Here is a 21,118-nt window from a genome sequence, read left to right on the forward strand (position 1 = left end):
AAAGCAAAAAATCCGATCCACAAACAGTAACTTATGGCATGCAAGTTGACCTACATATGGTATAGGGGCCACGGTGCCATGCATGTTGGTTTCAATGAATAAAGTCTGCCATACCTTGTACTGAGATATCACTTTCTTTCTGATATTATATGCGCCATTGAGATTTGATCTATTTGCCTTGATGGCGAACTGTTTGGAAGCACTTTGATTTTGTCGTGAAAAACTGGACCGTTAGCTTTACTAAAATGCAATTTCTTGTGAAATTTTTCGAAGTCATTTATGTGAGACACATTTTGCAGCCGTGCAGGGACATATGCAGTTTTGCAGGCCCTTGCTCTTGAAGAAGATGACTTGCCGGAAATTAAAGATGAAACAGTGCCTGATGAGGAAGGCCTAGCTAGGTAAGGAAAAAGGTTCCTCATGTTGTGCCTGTTTGCATCCTTTTGACGTAGGGATGTACTGAGAACTTGATTCTTGGTATAACCTTGAGCTGCCTTTTCAAGCTTACCTGCAAACTAGGAGTTGTTAATGCAATAGAAGAGTTCTAGCTCTCTGTTTATAGGAATAAATATGAGGAGAGCGATAATGCCGGCCAGAAACAGGTGAGCAAGGTGTCCATGAAACAAAAAGCCCTTGCAGATAGCACCGTTAAGAAATCTGCACTGTATAATTGGATTGAGCTCGCTGATAGCGCAGGAAGTTTGAAACAGGATCTCACTCATTCGTGTTTCCCCCGCGAATTTTTTTATTTTTAAAATTCGATTCTTGTCATGTAATTTTAGCCTGCAGTTATTGGACAAGATATTTCTCTCGAGCTAGTTAAAAAGAGTTTCCTCCGTTCTCTGATATATATATCATGCGGATTATTTATTTATTTATTTGTTAAGAAAGTGCATTTGGCAACCAAACAGAGGCTACAGGTGGTTTGCTTGAGGAGAATACAAGAAAGCTCTGGAGTGAAATCTTCTCTTCGCACTGTTCCTTCGAGCTGTGCTTTCTCTTTCTTGTTCGCTTCGGTGCTATTTTGGAAGCTAATGAATCGCCGTGATCAACTATAGGTGTATTCCTTTATTGGCATATGAATAGGGTGAGGACGAGGCCCCTAGAAATGGGGGGAAAAGAAAAGGGAGGGGGGATAAGGTTCTTTTCACTTAGAATTGGATTCGAAGAGCAAGGGTTTTATATTGCTTAACCTTGACACTTATAGCTGCAATAGACTCCCAAAGAATGCTGAAGTCCAACCGCAGCATCAAATGCTGTCAAGTGAAACTTAGATGGCATTCATCAATGACAAGCTCCTTCTTGCATTTGTAAAGATTACATAGCTTCCGACTTAGGGTAATTGGTTTTCTAGAAGAGCAGGCGGATGGGTGGCCCCTGTGACACACCTTGTACTTATTTAATGAGATGATTGCATCATGAGGAAGCATACCCTTAAGTCTCTGTAGTAATCATTAACTGTGAAGCCCAAAAACATGTTTACCTGTTTCTCCTATGTACAACTGCTAATTGAATCCACCTGGTTAATTTTAACCTGAAAATCGTTGATGTGGATGTCGGTAGTGCCACGTAGAATGACTGGCGTCAATGTGGATAATTTTTTTTTATAATATTTGAAAAAAAATGATTTTTTTATTTTTTTCTCATCTTTTTTTCTTTTTCTTTCTTTCTTTTCCTATTTTTCCTACCAAGTCCGGCGAGGGCCGGCAACCCTCCCTGAAAATTACCTTTGGCAAAGGCACGATAAATTTAGAACTTTGTGGACAATTTTACCGAACAAAATATTACCTTTGTCAAAGTTGGGCCTGCCTCTCCCTGAAAACAAGTAGCGCTGAGCTTGTAGCAATTCTTCCTGAGCTTCTGCTGAACACTAACAATATGCTTTCAGTGTCCTAACCACTGCTTAGAGAATTCCAAAAGCATATCTTTCATGCCCATTGAACCAGATCTGATTATGTACCACGATAGCGTATAATACCCGATCCTAGCATGTTATGTTACTCAGGCATTATTTATCTTAGTCAATAGATCCACCAAAAAGTTTAAAATTGAATTCGACACCTCAACAATCAGAAATTTCAAATGTAGCGACAATACAATTTCTATCAAGTAAAGCCACTATGCAACCAAGACAGACAAATACAGGACATCAAATGCTAAAAAGCGATAGCCAACAAGACATGTTGTCATAGAATGACAGGCACAAATCTTAATGCGGCCGATAGTAAGCATACACGGTGTAAAACGTCTGCAGGAGGGTAAGCAGCAACAGGATAATAGCAGCAAAGAGAGAGAGGCATGTCCACGGACTGCTGAAACGTTCCCGGATGAGGCTTCTCCACCAGTGGCTGTATTTGCTTTGGTAGTACTGCTCGCCATAATCATTCACCTCCTTGATTTCGTTGTACAAGTAGCCCAGATCGAGATCGTAAATGGCCTCTCTACACCTCATAAACAGTTCCGCCGCCGCCTTTTCACTTCCCAGATGATTGATGATCCCGTGCTTGCGGAAAATCTGAATGTCCCTGGGGCTATTGACCAAACTGTCCCAGAAAATGAAGTAATTCGTGAAGAAGGGCTCGGGGTGTTTGACGCTCATTTCGTACGCAACGAAATTCAAAAGGAGAGAGACGGTGTTGTCACTGATGGACAACGGAGGGACCCGTAGAGTGCCATGATCGAACTCGATGTCCAGTAAGTCGTGGCCCTTCCACTTCTTGAATTGCATGCCCGCCTCTTGGAGCTCCGACGCAAAGTATCGGACCAGGCCCCTCATACTGCCATTGGGATTCAACCGCGAGTTGACTCGATTCGTTTCCTTCTTGGGGACTTTCTCACTCACCGATTTGAGGAAGGTAGATCGGAAAACATCGAGCAGATGAGCCTTGGGTTTTTCGGTGTCCAACTTAGAGGCAGCATTCTGTTGGGGTAACAGTGGGTCAAAGAAGGTGACCGCGAGTTCTTCCAGCGGCACAGCTTGTTGATGATCAATGTTGTTCTTGTTGTTGATCAGCTCGTACAGTTTCTCGAGAACGAAGAATGGTAGTTGGTTCTCAAGCAATAGAAGGTCGCGTCGAAGGGTTGTTAGAATCCAGGGATTGGTAAGGATCGGATCGTCTTCAATTGCCACCACAGTGGACTGCAAGCAAAAACGATCAATGATTTAAGCTATGACTAACAGAAGTTTGATCACTGCCTAATTTAGTTTGCATTTTAAGCTTCTAATGGAATATTCTTTTGGATCGATCAGTTTGAAGGATAGAAAAGAAGTTGTAGATAGACCACAATTAATTCACTCAAAAAAGTTAAGCTGATAAACGAACAACATTGTTTAATATTTGAATGCCGTTCTACCTTGGTGTGGAAAAGGTCGTAGTAAAGGCGTAATAGTTCGATCACGAAGCAACCATCGATGACCATCATCCGCACAAACTCGTCCTCTCGGTCAATGTAATTATAATCCTCCGAATAACTGGCCAGCGTTTCCCGCTTCAATATCTGCATGGCTTCCACAAGTTCATCCAAAAGCATAGCTTTCGCCATCCGATTACCATCATCATTGTCTTCTTCACGTTCACGGTCATCAGACACTCTCTCCCCCCCTCGGTCGTCCTCAACACATCTCCGTCGCTTCTCCCCTGCTTTAACTTCCCTCCCAGAAGACGGATTAGAAACTGCATCTTGTGCTCTTCCATGACCTCGTATCGATCCGATGAGTATCTGAAGTGACCGATGCTTATCATTGCTGGATCGAATGCGATACTGTGAACTGCAGTCCAGTTGCGAGGGACTCGTCCGATGGTCCACGAACTCTTCGCATCGGAAGAGAACCCTCGGTTGAGGTGGCTCTTGATGTCCATGACCCACCCTGGAGACCGAGGCATGTTGTCATCGTTGTCATCGCCTCGATGCATTGTGGAAAGAATATAAGCCCAAGAGAAATGAGAAATTCCAGGTGGAATCAAGGCTTGTCTATGACAGTCGAGAGTGATTGACGTAGAGGACAAGTTTGCATAATTAGAGGAGTTTTTGTAATATTTGGATTTTTTTGAAAAAAAAAAAGGAAAAGAAAAAGGGGTTGAAAAGTCAAAGAAAATAAAGAAAGTGGGCATTACTTTATAGAAGGAAAAGCAAGGGAGAGAGAGAGGAGACCGAGAGCTCACTCGGCTGAAAACAGAGAAAAGAGAGGAGAGAAGAAAAAGAAAGAGGAAAGAAGAAGAGGAAAGGGAAAGAGAAAGGAGAGGGGGTTCTCGCCGCGGGGGCATCTCGCCAAAGTTGATTTAACTTTGTATTGCAACGCCAAGTAAATATTCGAGCCCCTTGTTCGTTCAATTAAAGTATTTTTCAGGTTAGGGCTCAAATTTTGGAATTTGGTGAAATTCAAGCTGCGTAATCCAATTTTTAAGTCATTAAGCCGCTTATATATATAGAATTGGTAGTTTAGAGTATCGTGGAGCCGTGGGATATTGCGGAACTCGATTTGGATTTACCGTTTGCCCGAAACTAATTTTTGAAGTTAAGCACCCGTGATGAACAGTGTGCAACCAGCGGCTTTTAGGTCGATTTTCGTCGGTTTTTGGCTCGATTTTGGGATGGCCAAGCTGGGGTTCTTGTAGTGCTCTGAATGGGCTTTGTTTTGACTATTAGCTCGCTTGAAACAGGATTCGGTGGAGAAAGTTATGGCGCAATCAAGTTTCACATTCACGCTCCGTGTTACAGACAGCTTTAAATAATCGCTTTGGATAAGCAATTTATGGATGCCTTTTAGTCGTTATGTTAGCGTCAAAGTCTAGTTTAGCCGAGTCGTGATTGAGGTAGCATTTTACTAAATTTTAACGTTGTTTCTAGCTTATTTAATAGGACTGTGAGTTCGACGGTTCAAATAATTTTTATCGTTTGGTAGTAAGCATTTGCTTTTCAGGGGACAAATGCAGTTGAAGGCATAGTTATATATCTACCTGAACCTGAAGAGGTGCACATGGGTGACAACGCCTTCACAAATATGACGAGTCTTAGGCTGCTTGTAATGCGTGGTGCACATTTTTCTGGTGCTCCTCTCCGACTTCCTTCCGGGCTAAGGTGGATTGAGTTGGCTGGATGTTCTATTCCATCACTTGAATTTAATTTTGGCCTGAAGAAACTTATGGTAATCTGAGGGGCAGCAGCTTCAAAAGGCTGGGAACGAGATTCCAGGTACAATTAGCCTTTGCTTTTACGTAACTATTCTTTTCCTTTTCCTATCACTTAAGTAATGGAAAAGAACATCACTATTTAAGTAACATGGCCTGTCCTAAACCTAAGAATAAAAGTGGAACCATTGATTTCCCAAAAAAATACATGTTTTACGTTATGGCGTATGTAGGAACCTGCCAAACTATTACTCAGAACATAAAGCACGTCATCTTTTAACCACAACCTACTGCGCTGTCCAGGCTCCCTAATAAACTCTTGGCGAACAATTTCCCATCCCATCAGCTGCAGCAAATCATGCATCTGTATCACACCATGCTCAAATGCTTACAAGAGACGTCTCTATGAGAATATGTATCCCAATCAACGAATTGAAGTCGCACGCATCTAAAATTTTCATGATGTAGTCTTTACTCTTCCCCCTTAAGAAACAAGCAATGTCAAGGAAAATGAACTTCTCCTGTTCCTCTAATCCATCAAAACTAATTTTGAGTACGTTGTAGATCTCTTCATGGGGAATTCTTTCCAATTTATCCAGTGTGCTCTTCCATTCAGATATGCTTCTACATCGCAAAAAGGAACCTAATACTATGAGGGCCAACGGAAGTCCTTTACCATAATTTATCAACACATATGAGAGGTTCTCATAATCGATTCCAGGATGGATTTCCTTAAAAGCATTCCAACAGAAGAGCTGAAGAGCATCCTGATTATGTAAACAATTGATTGTGTTTTTCCAATCAACATCATGAGCTACTAATACATGCTTATCTCTAGTTGTTACTGTAACGACCTGGTCCGATGAAGGTGAGGAGTGGTCGTCGGGGCCAGAGGGTATAAATAAAGAGTGGCTCCTAGCAGGCTTTTAGGATGGCGAAGGAGGCAGGAATGAATCGAACTATGCACCGAACAGGGAAAGAGCGATCATGAGATATATATGGGAAAACTGGAATTAACTCAAGAAGGCGTCTTTTGACGTAATGGTAAGTTTTGTTTTGGAACTCTAAAGTTAAGCGAACCCAAACCATAGCACTACCAGGATGGGTAACCTCCTGGGAATGTGTCTGCATTTGCGCCAATGGAAAAAATCGTGAGGCTCAATATGGGACAAGCCAAAGCAGACAATTCCGGTCCGACAACGGCGGAGAGTGGTCGCCGAGGCCAGAGGACCTGGATAAGGAAAGGCTCCTGGCAAGTTTCTAGAATGGTGAAGGGGGCAAGAATGAATCGAACTATGCATCGAATAGGGGAAAACGATCCAAAGATATATATGTGAAAACTAGAATTAACTCATGGAGGCGCCTTTTGACGTAATGGCAAACTTTGTTTTGGAACTCTAAAGTTAAGTGAGCCCAAGCCAAAGCACTATCAAGATGGATGACCTCCTGGAAAAGTGTTTGCCTGTACGCCAATGGACAAAACCGTGAGGCTCGATATGAGACGGGCCAAAACGGATAATACCTCGAATAAGTTAAATCCAGGGTGTCACAGTTACAATGATTCTACTTCCCGGACCGAACCAGTTGGGTCCACCCACTCGTTTTCCCAGTTGATCTAAGTAGTCATGGCCACGAAACCGGAATCGGAACCGGCGGTTTCGGTTCATGGCCATGTATGAACCGGAACCGGAACCGCCAGGGAACCGGCTTGTTCCGGGCCGGTTCCGGTTCCGGCCGGTTCCGAACCTGAAGTGTCCGCTGCTCGGGAGTCGATTGTACGGGTGCATCGAATCCGGCGGCAGGACGGCACGTCGGATCTTCTTCTTCTTCTTCTTCTGCTGCTCCTCCCTCGCGCGCTCTCTTTCCCGCCCGCCGGATCGTCACATCGCCGGCGGAGCTGCCGTGGATTCTCTCGCGCTCGCGCGCTCCTGAGTTTTGATGCTTCGTTCAGTTCGTTGTGGTTTGGACTCTGGAGAGAGAGAGAGGGAGGGAGGGAAGGACTTCCGGACCCGGGCGTCGTCTCGATCTCTCGAAGGCTCCTCGCATCCGCGCATCGCGACGGTGATCGACTGGCCGGCGCTCGCAGCTCCTCCGTCGCCGCCGCCGCCGGGGATTAGCTCCATCGGCGCCGCATCCGCGCCACATCAGTCACAATAGAGGCTAGAGAGAGGGAGAGAGCGGGAGAAGTTCCGGTGGGTTATCTTTTTATTTTATTTTTGCCCGTTTCCAAGGCAGCCTTTGCAGGCTGCCTTGGAAACGGGCAGCAGCAGGGCCTGTAGACGTGCAGGCCCTGCTGCAGGTTTTTTTAAAATTTTTAATTTTTAAATTTTTTTTTTGGAACCGGGCCCGGAACCGCCAGTTCCGGGCCGGTTCCAAAATTACTGGAACCGGAACCGGGCCCGTAGGCCACGGGCCGGTTTCGGTTCCGAACCGCTGGTCCGGTCAACAGGTCGGGTCCGGGTTTGACAGGACCGGTTCCGGGCCGAAACCGGCCCGTGGCCATGACTAGATCTAAGTGATCCACATCATCAACTATGACAAGAACCTTTTTTTGGCTAAGTCTATCCCTTACAGTGTGAATTCCTTGATCAACATTGTCAATCTTCAAGTTGACATCCCTCAATGTTTCATGAAGAAGAGCTTCTTGTAATCGAGTTAGACCCCCAAGCTTGGAATTCTCTTGAACATTGGCGAGGAACCAACTGCCTTCAAATTGATCAGCAATAAGGTTATATACGGCTTTAGCAACAGTCGTCTTACCTACTCCACCTATCCCACAGAGCCCCACGACGCAGTTCCACTGTAACTTTGAATTAATCAGATCGACATGCGGTTGCAAACTAACTGGAAAGTCAGCAACATGCAGAGATTTGGGATGCAGCTTGCCCAATACATCTTTGACGAGTGACTGAATGAATGTCGACTCACACCTGCCAAAGGCCCAAAGCCATCTAGATGAGTTGAATTTTTTAAAGGACTATATCATCCTACTGCAGCAGATGATTGTCTGTCATTTCAGTGCCGCTCGGTTATTTGTCGAAAATCTTTTGGTGGTTGGAACGGACACATATAGTAGTTTAAGGGCCCGTTTGGTAACGTGCCAAATAGTGAAAATTTATGTTCTTTTGTTCCCAGAAATAGTTTTGAAACAGAAATGCGTTTGGTAAATTTTTTGTTCCTTGGCACATTTTTGCAAAAATTTATGCCGAGAAACAGTTTTGAAAGAGAAACAAGAAGTAAAAAAAAGTTGCTTCTTGTTTCTCGGCACAATTTTGAGAATCAGTTTTTTTTCTTTTCTTTCTTTTTTTTCTTTTCTTATTTTTGTGTTCTTCTTCCCTGGGCTGGGCCGGCCGCCGGCCACAGCCCAGGGCCGGCGAGGGCGTCACGGCCCTCGCCGGCGAGGGCGAGGGCCGGACCCTCGCCGCCCGGGCGAGGCGGCCTCGCCCGGATCGAGCGAGGCCGAGCCTCGCTCGCCGTCGGTCGCGACGGCGAGGTCGGCCTCGCCCAGACGGCGAGGCTCGGCCTCGCCCGCATCCGGGCGAGGCCGAGCCTCGCCGTCGCGACCCACGGCGAAGCCGACCTCGCCGTGGAGTCGCGACGGCGAGGCTCGGCCTCGCCAGATCGAGCGAGGCCGAGCCTCGCCGTCGCGACCCACGGCGAGGTCGGCTTCGCCGTGGGTCGCGACGGCGAGGCTCGGCCTCGCCGGATCCGGGCGAGGCCGAGCCTCGCCGTCTCCGGGCGAGGCCGCCTCGCCTGTGCGGCGAGGGTCCAGCCCTCGCCGGCGAGGGCGACCTCGCCTCCGCCGGCCTGGGCGTGGCCGGTGGCCGGTCGCTGCGCGACCGGCCATGGCCAAATAAAAAAATGAATAAAAAAAAAAAAAAAATTAAATAATTCAAAAATATTATTAAAATATTATTTGGGAACAAAAATTTTGTGTAGTTACCAAATGCATTTCTGTTCTTTTCTACTCTAGGAATAGAAATTTTGGACAGTTTATCAAACGCCTTTAAATACTCAGAAATTGTTTCCGGGCACAGAATCAAAAAAAATCATTTCTGTTCAGAAATAGCGCCGGGGCACAGAATGGTATTCTTACTGAGACGAGCATGTTCAGAAAGTAAACTGTAATATGGGAACAATAAAGTAAAGATGGGAAGCAGGCACGCAAAAAATGTGAATAATCATGGCAGATTTTTAAAAGTCAGGATTGAGATTACTCATTCTTCTTCAATTTCCACCCGGAAAGGTTAGCGACGCTCTTCATCGCCTCCCTCCATTTCATGACCCGCTCGGCGTTCTCGCTGAATCTGCGCTCCTGCTTCTCAAACGCCGTGCCGAAGGCGCCTTTCTGGTGCCTCACTTGCCAAGGCTCCACGAGGTAGAACACCGGCCCGATCACTTGCTTCTCCTCGTCACGACGGCAACACTCAGTGATCTTTGCAAGCTCGTTCAAACACCAGGCGAACCGGCATAGTTCTCCGACAGCACAACGATGGAGATCCTGGACTCCTCGATCATTCACTCGAGAGCGGGCAAGATCTCGTCCCCCTTCCTAAGACCGTGTTGAATGATCGGCGACGCGGTGAAGGCGAATCATAACTTTGCAATTAAGTGGGGAGCCATAAAATTTTGATAGAGAAATAAAATGATAAACAATATATAAAAGGACACAAAAAATTTATGTTGTTCGGTTCGAATGCCGGAACTTATATCCACGGAGAGAATTAACAAATAATATATTAATAATTTGAAGAATTAGAGGATTATAATCACTCACGCTCAAGTGTTTCTCAGCCTTAATATATACCTAATATCCACAATATTTAATAACTCAACTCAATGGACTCTCTCTCTCTCTACGCACAAGTATTTCCGAGATTACGCCTCTCTTCTGGAGCTCTCTTCTCGGCTTCTTCACTTGTCTCTCTCCTATGCGGTTCTCCTCTTATAGGAGAACAAATGGCGCCCTCTTCATAAGTCCATGCAATTAATGATGGCGTGTATGCATGACCATCATGCACCAACGTAAGAAAAAAATGAACATGACTTCTGCCTTCTTTCTTTTTTTATTTGGACAATGCAATCAAAAATCTCAAATTATATCACTTATGATGAATTTATTTTGAATTTTTTTTGTGACATCAAAAACTCCAAACGATGTACATTGTGACATATTTACCGTATAACACTGTAATTCAATCACATTTTCATCTTTTTCCATTTTTTTTTCTTTTTTCTCTCATCCTTCCACCGACCACGGCGGAGGGAAGTCGGCGAGGGCAACCCTCCCTGGTGTTGGGCGAGGGTTGACCCCTCCGAATCTGGCAAGAGCGACCCTCGTCGGTGTTAAGCAAGAGTCGCCCTAGGCGAGGCTGCCCTCACCCGCCCAGGCCAGGGCAACCCTCGCCAATGTCGGGCGAGAGTCGCCCTCTCCTAAGTCCCTCGCCCCGACACCGACGAGGGTCGCTCTCGCCCGACACCGGCATCGGGCGAGAGTTGCCCTCGCCCAGGTGGGCGAAGGCAGCCCTCACCTGAGTCCCTTGCCCAACTCAGGCGAGACTGCCCTCGCCCGCCCAGGCGAGGCCGACCCTCACCAATCGGCCTCGCTTGAGTCCCTCGCCAGATACCGGCGAGGGTTGTCCTCGGCGTTGGGCGAGAGTTGCCCTCTCCCGAGTCTCTCACCCGACTCAGGTGAAGTTGCCCTTGCTAGATCCAAAGAGGGCACCCCTCGCCGATTTTTCTTAGGCTACAGTATTGTGGAGTAAATGTGTCACAATCAGTATAATTAAGAATTTGTGATGTCAAAAAAAAATCAAAATAAATTTATCATAAATAATATAATTTGAAATTTTCCCTGATATTGTCCCTTCTTCGTTTAACAACAAAAGACAAATGAAGCCTACAAAAGTTGACTTGAAGTCGGGGACAAAGTCATTCGGCGCCCAAAATCTTCTATGGGCATGCATGCACAATTCACGTGTATGCATTCAATGGTGGAGAAATTGAATGTCCAACTCCATTGACATGCGTAAAAGTAGGGGACAAAAGTCAAGACTTGTTCCATGGGCGCATTTAAGTAATAAAAGACAATTATGGGCAGAAGAAAACATTCAATCTTTGCTTCTTCTTTTCTTCTTCCTCCGTCCGCTCAACGCTTCATTTTTGTGCGTGACTTTGAGCAATAAATGTTCCTCGTGTGTATCAGGTCTCATATATGAGCTCAAACTCAAGACACAATTTAACAGGTCATCGTCGTCGACTCCCTTCTGGTGCAGGGAGTGGCGGAGGTGGCCGGTGAAAGTGTAGCGCGTGTCTTCGCCCCGGAAGCTGAGGAACACGTCATGGTGGTAGCGCTTAGGGGTTGAATAACAAGTGTCCATTGAAACCGAGACGATTCATGGCGATAATAGGTGTTCCAGGTTGTTCTGTGCAATGGACTGTGTTGAAGCTCGGTGAACGATGATGATGTTCCACTCTAATATAAACCGAGCGAGGAAGTGGAGAGAGAGAGAGAGAGAGAGAGAGAGAGAGAGAAGAAGAAGAAGAAGAAGAAGAAGAAGGTGAGAGGAAGAGAAGAGGGTGTTTCTCTAGAAGGAAATCAGGTTCTTTTTCTTTGCGGTCCCTTTGAGGAATCATGCGGCAGTCGGAAAAAAACGGTTCTGTGATTTGCAAGTCGGAACCACCGCGCCGTCAGTAGTGGGTCATCCCCATCGTCCGTTCTTCTGGGTCCCACGAGAAAAGAAATATTTTCGCAGCCTTTAGCTAAAATATTTTTGTGCCTTTTCATTGATTTTCGTTTTTCTCTTCTCGCGAATCCCACGTCCACTTTCTTTCGTCTTCTTCCTTCTCCCTCGTGTAACCACCGAGAGCAATGGAAACTTCCACGCTTGATCACAAAGGAAAGTGGATGCGTAACACATAAAAAACATATAAAATCAATAAATAAAAAAAAGTTTTCTTAGAACAGTTGTCGAGGAATGCTAATAATAGAGGGAAATATAGTCAGTGTTTCTTTTCTTTTTTTGTCAGAATATAGACAGTCTTGTAGAGGAGTGTTTCAACAGAATAAAGAGTGAAAAAAGCGTAGCCCTAAAAATATTATTTAAGATTCGTATAAATTATCTTATATATATATTAAAAGAGTTTATCTTACCAATTTCTAAAAATCTTCGAAGTCCATACTCATCTATACATATCAAAATCGACAAACTTTGTATATAATATCTTATTACTCCCCTTTACAGATGCGATGGAAATTTTAGGCATATATTCATTTTACAGAAAGAAAATCCGTACATAAACTAATCGGAAGGGGAAAATTACCAAAAAAGTTATAAATCAATTACACTTTTATCAATTAAATCATAAACATTTTCACATTTTATCAACTAAGTCATAAATATTTTCATATTTTGTCAATTAAGTCTATCCGATCAATTTTGACTAGAAATCACTGATGTGGACGCTGGACGTCTTATATTAGCACCTGTCGTGCCACGTAGGATGATCAGCATCTATATCAGTGATTTACAACTAAAATTGACCGGACGGACTCAATTGACAAAACGTGAAAAGATTTAGATTCAATTGGCATAACTAAAATGTTTATGACTGGATTGATAAAAGTATAATAGGTAAACATTAACCTTTGCGGAATATGACAATGTAATGCTGCCAACAATTTATGTATCATCGTCTCAATAAAAGAATTGTTCCTTTACTTTGCCCATATATCTTTTCGAAAAAGAAGGAATATATGTTCTTGGATCTTTGCAATAATGAACATTAAGGTTCCATTCGTTTAGCGAAAAATGTTATGTTTTTGGAAATTATTTTTCGGGAAGTCATTTTCCTAGAAAATGACACAATTTTCCGGTGTTCGGTTGAAATATAAAAAAGTTTCGGAAAATATTTTTTTGTGTTCGGCGACCGACGGCGGCGACGGTGGCCGGCAATCGACGGTGGCCGACGACCGGCGGCCAACCGTCAGCAGCGGCGAGCGGAGGCCGGTGGCGACGGGCAGCGACCGGTGGGCGAAGACCGACGGCCAATGACTGGAGGGGAAAGAGGGAGGCCGGCGAAAAATGATTTCTGCTTTTGAAAATCGGAAATCATTTTCCGGAAATTTGTTCATGTTTTCCCTCAATGAGGGAAAACATTTTCCGAGGAAAAACATTTTCTGCCCCCCGAACACCGAAAATCCAGAAAATATTTTCCTGAAAAATATTTTTCGCCAAACGAACGGAGCCTAAATGTAAGTTTGGCACCCTTGAGAAAATGCATAATCAGGTTGTCTTTTTGGGGCCACTATAGCTAGGACTCTCTCCCTCCCTTATATTCATACGTGATACTCAACGACCGCGCAATCAACAACGGTTGTAATGGTCACGGTGGCCCTTGCGGCCTTAGGCCAACAAGATGACAGATGATGCAATCGCCGTCGCTGTTTACCGTGAGCCTCACAATCTCTCTCGAGAGCATCGGGCCGACTCTCATTTGAACCCTAAACTGAGTGATGGCGGATCCGCTCCCAAATTCTACCTCTCCCAAAATCTAAGATATGAGAACCTCCACCAACGCTCGTCGTGTACCGTGACTAGACCTGTTAAACAGGTGGGTCGGATGGATTTGGGTCGGATCATAAATGGTCCGACCCAAATTGATCCATTAACCCGTTTATAACCCATTTATTTATAGTGTAAATATCCCGACCCATACCCGATCCGACCCATACTCAACCCATACCCGACCCGACCCGACCCGACCCATATTGCTAAAACACTTTTATATTTAACCTAATCTAGGAATACTTATTTCTTATGATTTTTTTATCAAATTATACTGCTAAAACATTTTATGCAATACAAAGCTAGTGAAAAAAATTTATAATTTTTTTTAAAATTGAGGTTCTGTTTGTTTTACGAAAAATGCGACATTTCTAGAAAATATTTTCCATAAAGTCATTATTCAAGAAAATAAAAAAAAATTAATATTTTTTTATTTTTAAATCGAATTTTTAATTATTTTTTAATTATTTTTTATTTTTTTATTTTTCTTTTTTTTTTGGCCGATCACCGGCCGCCGTGGCCGGTGACCGACCACAGGCGAGAATGAGCTCGCCGGAGGCCGGCGAAGCTCGTTCTTGCCGAAAGCTCGAGCTTCGCCAGCCTCCGGCGAGGTCGTCCCGCCTCGGTGGCCGGTCGCCGTGGCCGACCATCGGCCGAAATTAAAAAAAAAAAGAAAAAGAAAGAAGAGAAAATAAAAAATAAAAGAAAAAGAGAAAAAAAATAATTAAATTTCGATTTTTTTAAACATTTTTGTAAAGAGGGAGAGAGTGTGTGGATGGGTCTAGTAGGTGGGTTGGACATGGGTTCCAAACTCAACCCATTTAGACCCATTTATCTTTAAGCTTTAAAATTTAAAACCCATTTAAGGTTGACTCTTTAAAATTAAAGTGACTCATATGTGACCCATTTATTTTTAAATGGGTCATCTATGAATTTAAGACCAATTTTGACACCTCTAACCGTGACCGGCGTCATCGAGTGAGCAACCATTGCCCTCCGAATATTTCTTAAAAGATGTCTTAAATCCCTAGCGGCAATACTGCACCACTTGATATCACATGAGGTACACCGACATTTTCGTGAAAAGAAAAGCGGACGCATGCACAGCAAGTATTTTCAACAATGTGATTAACAGTAGAGCTGAGATAAGAAAATCATGAAAAGGGATAATCTTTTTATTGGGTCAAAATGAAAAGGGATAATTTTGAATTTTGAATAAGGATTAATACCACGAAAAATCTCAAACTGGTACGCCCATGATAAATTTACCCAAAATTCAAAGTAATACACCTGTGAGTAGTTTCCGTTAAATTTTACTTTTAAATTGCTGAGCTGGACAATACATGGTAGTTGACAAAGTATCAATTTGGGGTTTCACCCTCTGTTTATCACAGATGTACCGATTTGCAGTTTTTCATAATATTAATCTAATTTAAAGAAAATTAACGAATGATAAATTCATAACAAATATATCAATTTAGGATTTTTTATAATTAAAAAATTAATTTTGAATGTATTTATTATAAATATATCAATTAAAAGTTTTATATAATTAAAAAATTAATTAGAGATAAATTTATCTCATATCTATCGACGTATGATTTTCGGTGGTTAGTATTAACCCTCGGAGTAAAAGATGTTTGCTTTGGAAAGATAGACCTCTACTCAGCACTGCAAATAGACCCGTGACCCGGAATCTGTCGTCGATATCCAAACGGTCCGACTCTCTAGTCTCTCCAATGAAGCTGCCCTTTCCCGCTATGTACTCTTCTTATCTGGGTGGGATCTCTCGCCGCGCGACAGAGGGAAGAAGCCATTCTCATCAGCGCTTTCGTCTCCGAGCTCGCATCGAATCAACGTCGCCGGAACTCTCTCCTCTGCACCAATGCCGCTTCTCCACTCGTCGTAAGCCTCTGTCTCTCTCTCTCTCTCTCTCTCTCTGCGCTGCCTCGCCTTCCGTAGAGTTTCGATTCGAAGAGAGTAGAGTTAGAGCTTGGAGTCGGGAGCATAATCCGTCCGCCATTCCGCCGAGCGAGCGTCGGATTCACTCTCCGCCGTTCGAATTCGTGTTGCCGAGTCGATCGAATTGGGCCGTTTTCCTCGTCGCGAGCGTACCGCATCGCTGCGGCGCGGCGCGCTCGGAGAACGTCGAAACCGAGCTGCATTTCGCTGGCCAAGCTCGCCTTTTTGAGGTCATGTTTCGCTTCATCCGAAGATTAGCGTCGCATTCGTAGCTGAGTTTGATCGGTCGTTGTGCTGGCTTCGTCTGCGATAGGATCATCGCCTCGTCCGACGCTGAGGAAGATTGGAAAATCTCGTTGATGGACGGGGGCTTTAGGTTTTCCACGTCGAATTCATGCAATTGACTAGACTTTTTTTTTGGCCTTTTATCTGGTAATCGGATTCTGCTGTGTTTAATGTGGCTTTGCGAAACCTACAGAAAATTGGCGGTCCCGGCCCTCAACTGTGATCCGAACAATCTTCTGTGCCCACTCGTTGGGCACGTTGCAGACATCAAATTCATGCGGTTCGTCTGTCCAAAGCGGAGCATTTCACCTTCCTTTGCCGCGATCTGTTCCACCACCATGCTTGACCCCCTTAGATCATCAAAGGCGAGGGTCGATCCAGGAGAGACATCTGGATTGCGGGAATGTGGCTGGTCAGAAGTTGCGGCAGGTGCTCCTGATAATGACTGCGGGGAAGTAAAACTAAATAGCGAGATTGTCCCCTCGGGATGTTTGAATGACGAGAGCTATAAGGAAAGTGAGAGAAGGAGAAAAATTGGAGAAGCCAACAAAGGGAAAATGCCGTGGAATGTTGGCAGGAAACATAGTGAAGGTAAATCTCTTCTTCAGGAATCCCAAACCTTCATAAAATGGAGTATTTGGAGTTTAGTATCTCTTACACTGTGCAGAGACTCGAAAGCGAATCAAGCAGAGAACAATCGAAGCATTGAGAGACCCCAAGGTGAAGTCATGTAAGATTGATTTGGGTGCATGTTTTTCTTAGCATTGTTGGAATTTGCTGGCGAGCAATTTTTTGTTTTGAATGACCGAAAGATGATTGGAGTAATTTTACATAGTGACTCCTGCATTACTGCTATGCATTCTTGTAGACTTTGTTGTAGAGCTGCACGTGCTCTGTTGCTGGAGACAAGCATCTACGCACCTACTTGTCCTTTTTCTTAATTCACTATTTGTTGTTAATATTGAAAACCTCGCAAGACTTAATTCTGCCTGGATTACTTCCTTTTCATCTAACTCTTTTTCCAGTTTCTATTTCCAGATCAGGCAGAAGATGTCTGAACATCCCCGTACTCACAGGTAATTTGTGTCTTCAGTGCTTGAACAGTCTTTCCAATGATCTAACTCTCTAAATGAAGCAAATTTCACTTTATCAGAAAAACTAGTGAGTGTGCTCTTTATAAGTCATTTCACAGGCCAAGATGCTGAGAGTGGAGTACATGGACTCAACTGAACGCATATTCCATTGAACCTAAAAATGAGTTTGGCTTGCCTTTGTAAGTTACAGAAGGAGATTAGTGAGTAGATCCATATTCCAGTATTTGGAAAATATGATGTTCTGCAGTAATTGAATCATCTTACTGATAAATCTTGGTGCAGAGCGCAGCATTTATTACTTGTATAAAGTCCACGGTGACCAAACATGAGAATAACTTCCCCAAAAAATAAAATAATTTTGTTCAGAATTGCAGTGTATCTGATAAATAATCAGAATCACTTGACATCGATGGTTTCATTTTGTTCAGAATTGCAGTGTATCTGATATATAATTAAACTCACTTGACATTGATGGTTATTTTGATCTACAGATCCATAATATATTAGAAACATAGATATATTTTTTCAAATAGTAGCATCTCTCAAGATTTCTTTCCTCAAATGCTTTGACTTGTATCTGTTCCCCTGGTTATTTAGGAAGATGGTTGCTTTGCAATTCTGGAACTTGCTATCTTAGCTTGTCAAAGTATGAGCAACATGTAGCTGGGACCTCAAACACCCCAAACATGTTTTAAGTTGCCAAAAAATTCTTGCACATATTAAGCCGGAAGAAAGTTAAAGAAGGGAGGGCTCCAAACAAAGATTGTGGCAATTTTAACACGGAAGTAATAATTACTAGCTGAAACTAGATTTGAGTTTTGCAATCTGTCATTGCTTATGCCAGTGGCAAAAAAGTATTTTGCGCGACTGATAATATTATTTTGATTGAAGGACCTTATTCTTATTTTTAAATGTCTAAGAGTCGTTATTAACTCTTTGTGGGGAAAATCAGCTCAGAATTGGTCTAATTATTTTACAGTGATTTGATCAAAGCAAAGATTGGCTCTTCACTTCGGCGCATTTGGAAAGAGCGTTTAAAGCGTAAAAGGTTGAAAGAGAAATTCTTCTCATCATGGGCAGTTAACATAGCAGAGGCAGCTAAGACAGGATGGAGTGATCAGAGAGAACTGGACTGGGATAGCTATGACAAAATAAAGCATGAAATCGATCTCCAACATCTTCATCGGCTTACTGAAAAGGAAAGAGCTAAAGATATGGCAAAGATGAGGAGGGCTCATAAAGCAGCAGAGGCAAAAGCAGCAAAGATGGCTAGGTTTGCTCAGAAGAGAAAAGAAAAGGAGGAAAAAGCAAAGGAACGAAAAAAGATGAAAAGAGTATCATGCAGAAAAACAAAGAAGAAGAAAGATGACTTAGCAGTTGCTCGAGGGATGAAGCTTAAGAAGAGATTGCTGAAGGTAAGTGCAGTTTCATGTCTTGTCTAAGAGAATCATCCTGCATTTGATGCTTTGGACCTTCTCTTTATGTCAGCTGCGACCATAACTTTTGTAGCTCCGCAGTTCATTCTCAACATTAATGCGTCTATTGGTCCTATGCTTTTCTTTGACAGATATTTCGTTTCAGATGTACCAATCTTTTTGTTCCTCCTCAAAACTGTATTAGGCTGATTGCATTTTTATGTTTTATTTCTAGATTAACCGAAAGAGACCCTTAAAAGTTGTCCAAGTCACTGGTCAAGGGGATGCAGTTCTTGCTCATATTCCAGTCTGGGAGAAACTGGATTTAGAGCATATCAAGAGAGAAAAGGCACAAAGGAAACTTTCACTGGCTGATCAGATACAAGCGGCCAAAAATCAAAGCAAAGTTCACGACTTAGAGGCTTTTCTCATGCCATCTTCTGTTCATTCATCCAGTGAGAAGTGAAGTCTGTGAGCTATGCATGCACAGTTGCCGTGTGTCCTGTCTCACTGAAAAATGTGATTATGAAAGGGAAGGTGATCATTTTCTCAATAATGGAGAATCTGCCTATTCATAGCTATATATTATGCTGCATAATGCGATCACTTTGTGCTAAGTGTTATTTATTATTGTCACTGATTTTACCAGCCAACACTTGAGCTGGACACTCGATCGGGTGACCTAAGAATAGAGATGTAAACAAACTTGCTCATGCCTCAGCTGATTGGGTCTCGCTTAATTTCAATTGTTCTGATTCTTTTATTATGCCTATGTTCCTTGGCAAGTCGCAAGCTAGGCTAGATGTCATTACTTGCGGCTAGCATTTAGTGTCTTTCTTATCAGTTGTACTTTTGGATCTTGGAATGGATTGGTTACATCGTTCACTTATCCATAAAAGGAAGTTGCCTTTGGGTTTTCAAGTACTTTTACATTTTGTCACTAACTTGGTTTGCATTTTTTACTCTGGTGACAGGGATTTGTTCGACATCATCACTATCTGGATGTCTTCTCAGCAAACAAAGGCGAGCTTCTTAGATTACCGGCGCACATATGTTTGCTTGGCTCCGTTCCTGGTGTTTTTGCCATCTATCATGTGCACTAGCGAATTATCTTGTCATCTCTCTCTCTCTCTCTCTCTCTCTCTCTCTCTCTCTCTCTCTCTCTCTCTCTCTCTCTGCATCCGTGGGCGCTACACTGTGCTTGCAGTGAGATGCAGCACCCTTGGCAGCGGAGCTGGAAATAGAACCAGCTGGTGAAGCTGAGTTTCCTTCAGAATTCATTCAAAACTTGTTTGTGCTTATGGCTCTTATAAATTAAATGCCAGAAAGCGCAAGCAATTCAGGAAAAAGCAACTTGTCGATATGATGATTAGTATCTCTATAATCCACATCAATTTTTTTATTTTAGTATATTAATGTTATAGATGGACTAGCCCTAGTTAACAAATTTTTTTTGAAAATGCAGTGTGGCACTACTATTAGGGAAAAAATCTGCAATTAGGCCTCTTTAAGGTGGCATTTGCTTTTACCTTGTGATCTTTTTTGCGAATTTCGGAGTACTCACACTTTTTGGATATTCAATTATCGATAAGTAAGACTTGGATTCTGTATCCTTGACTTTAAAAGAAAAGATCATAAGCACAAGTAGAATTCAGAAGCAAATGAGAATTCTCCGAACGTGTGCATCAGCGGTGTAGGCTTTGCACAATCCGAGTAGAATGACGCACGTAGTTACGTTTGTAACCAAGCTGATGCGGACTGTTCATTTGACGAGTTGATCTTGGTATGATCGCTTGTCAGATTGCGAGAGAAAGAGTAAATTTGTCAAACGGGTGAGTCGAGTCGGAATTAAAATAGATCGACAATGGTTTGACCTAAATTGACTCATTTTTATACAATACAAATCTAGTAACTTATATCTGACTCAGCTTATATTACTAAAACATTATGCATACCCAAATTAAGGTGAAAGCATGAAGTGAGGGCGAGAGAGAATGAAGAGAGAGTCATAAACGTCTAAATAAGTTATGAACACATTTAACATCTATATTAAATTCATTTATGATCCATAGAGTTGAGTCTAAATCCATTTATGACCCACTTACTGAATATAATTAATCCATATAACAACTCAATCCATTAAACATGGATTAAAAAATGGGTTTATGACCCATTTTGACTTAATTCATCTCTAACCTCTCGTGATCTCATTAGCTACGAGCCCATGTGAGCCTGATCCTTGCAGGACACAAGTTCTCTTCCTTGGTGAGAATGTGCTTCATTAAGATCAATCGGTTGTCCGATTCCTCCATATTTTTAAGACCCCTTCACTGCATATCTTTATACTATGAATGACTATGTCCGCACAATTTCAAACATCTAATAATTGCACAATTTTTTTTTGAGAAAATTCCAAATAAAGGCATAAAGTGCTTTCATTTTCTCAAATAATGGCTTGAAATTAACCTTGTATCAAATAAGAGTATGAAGTGTCATCATTTTCTCAAATAAGGGCATGAAGTGGTTATGTTAGTCTCAAAAAAAGACCTGACTTCACTAGGGTCAAGGGCATTTTCGTCTTTTAATTTTTTTTTAATTTTTTTCGTTTTTTGTTTTTGTCTTTCCATAAAAAACAAATTCAAAAAATAAAAAAAAGCCAAAGTTAA

The 21,118-nt window shown here is 42.8% G+C and overlaps 3 protein-coding genes across 3 annotated transcripts; 1 reads left to right on the forward strand and 2 right to left on the reverse strand.

The window, feature by feature from the left end:
• Positions 1-2,154: 2,154 nt before the first annotated feature.
• Positions 2,155-3,702, reverse strand: LOC115664280 (UPF0481 protein At3g47200-like). The gene is made up of 2 exons (XM_056311806.1): positions 3,355-3,702; positions 2,155-3,139 (listed from the first exon to the last, which is right to left on the reverse strand). Exons 1-2 carry the CDS (start codon positions 3,541-3,543, stop codon positions 2,210-2,212), a joined length of 1,119 nt encoding a protein of 372 aa, XP_056167781.1. The 5' UTR covers positions 3,544-3,702; the 3' UTR covers positions 2,155-2,209.
• A 1,807-nt stretch (positions 3,703-5,509) lies between these two features.
• LOC130138228 (TMV resistance protein N-like) lies at positions 5,510-11,509 on the reverse strand. Its single transcript, XM_056311667.1, has 4 exons — positions 11,363-11,509; positions 9,347-9,630; positions 7,561-8,059; positions 5,510-5,896 (listed from the first exon to the last, which is right to left on the reverse strand). Exons 1-4 carry the CDS (start codon positions 11,507-11,509, stop codon positions 5,510-5,512), a joined length of 1,317 nt encoding a protein of 438 aa, XP_056167642.1.
• A 3,924-nt stretch (positions 11,510-15,433) lies between these two features.
• LOC115668664 (uncharacterized) lies at positions 15,434-19,852 on the forward strand. The gene is made up of 6 exons (XM_030590078.2): positions 15,434-15,601; positions 16,137-16,534; positions 16,611-16,663; positions 16,982-17,019; positions 18,017-18,452; positions 18,688-19,852. The coding sequence occupies exons 1-6, from the start codon at positions 15,582-15,584 to the stop codon at positions 18,916-18,918; spliced, it is 1,176 nt and encodes a 391-aa protein (XP_030445938.1). The 5' UTR covers positions 15,434-15,581; the 3' UTR covers positions 18,919-19,852.
• Positions 19,853-21,118: the final 1,266 nt, after the last annotated feature.

This window comes from Syzygium oleosum, unplaced genomic scaffold, assembly GCF_021117445.2.
Source record: "Syzygium oleosum isolate NSW1041296 unplaced genomic scaffold, Sole_v2.1 Sole_v2.05, whole genome shotgun sequence".
Classification (NCBI taxonomy): Eukaryota; Viridiplantae; Streptophyta; class Magnoliopsida; order Myrtales; family Myrtaceae; genus Syzygium; species Syzygium oleosum.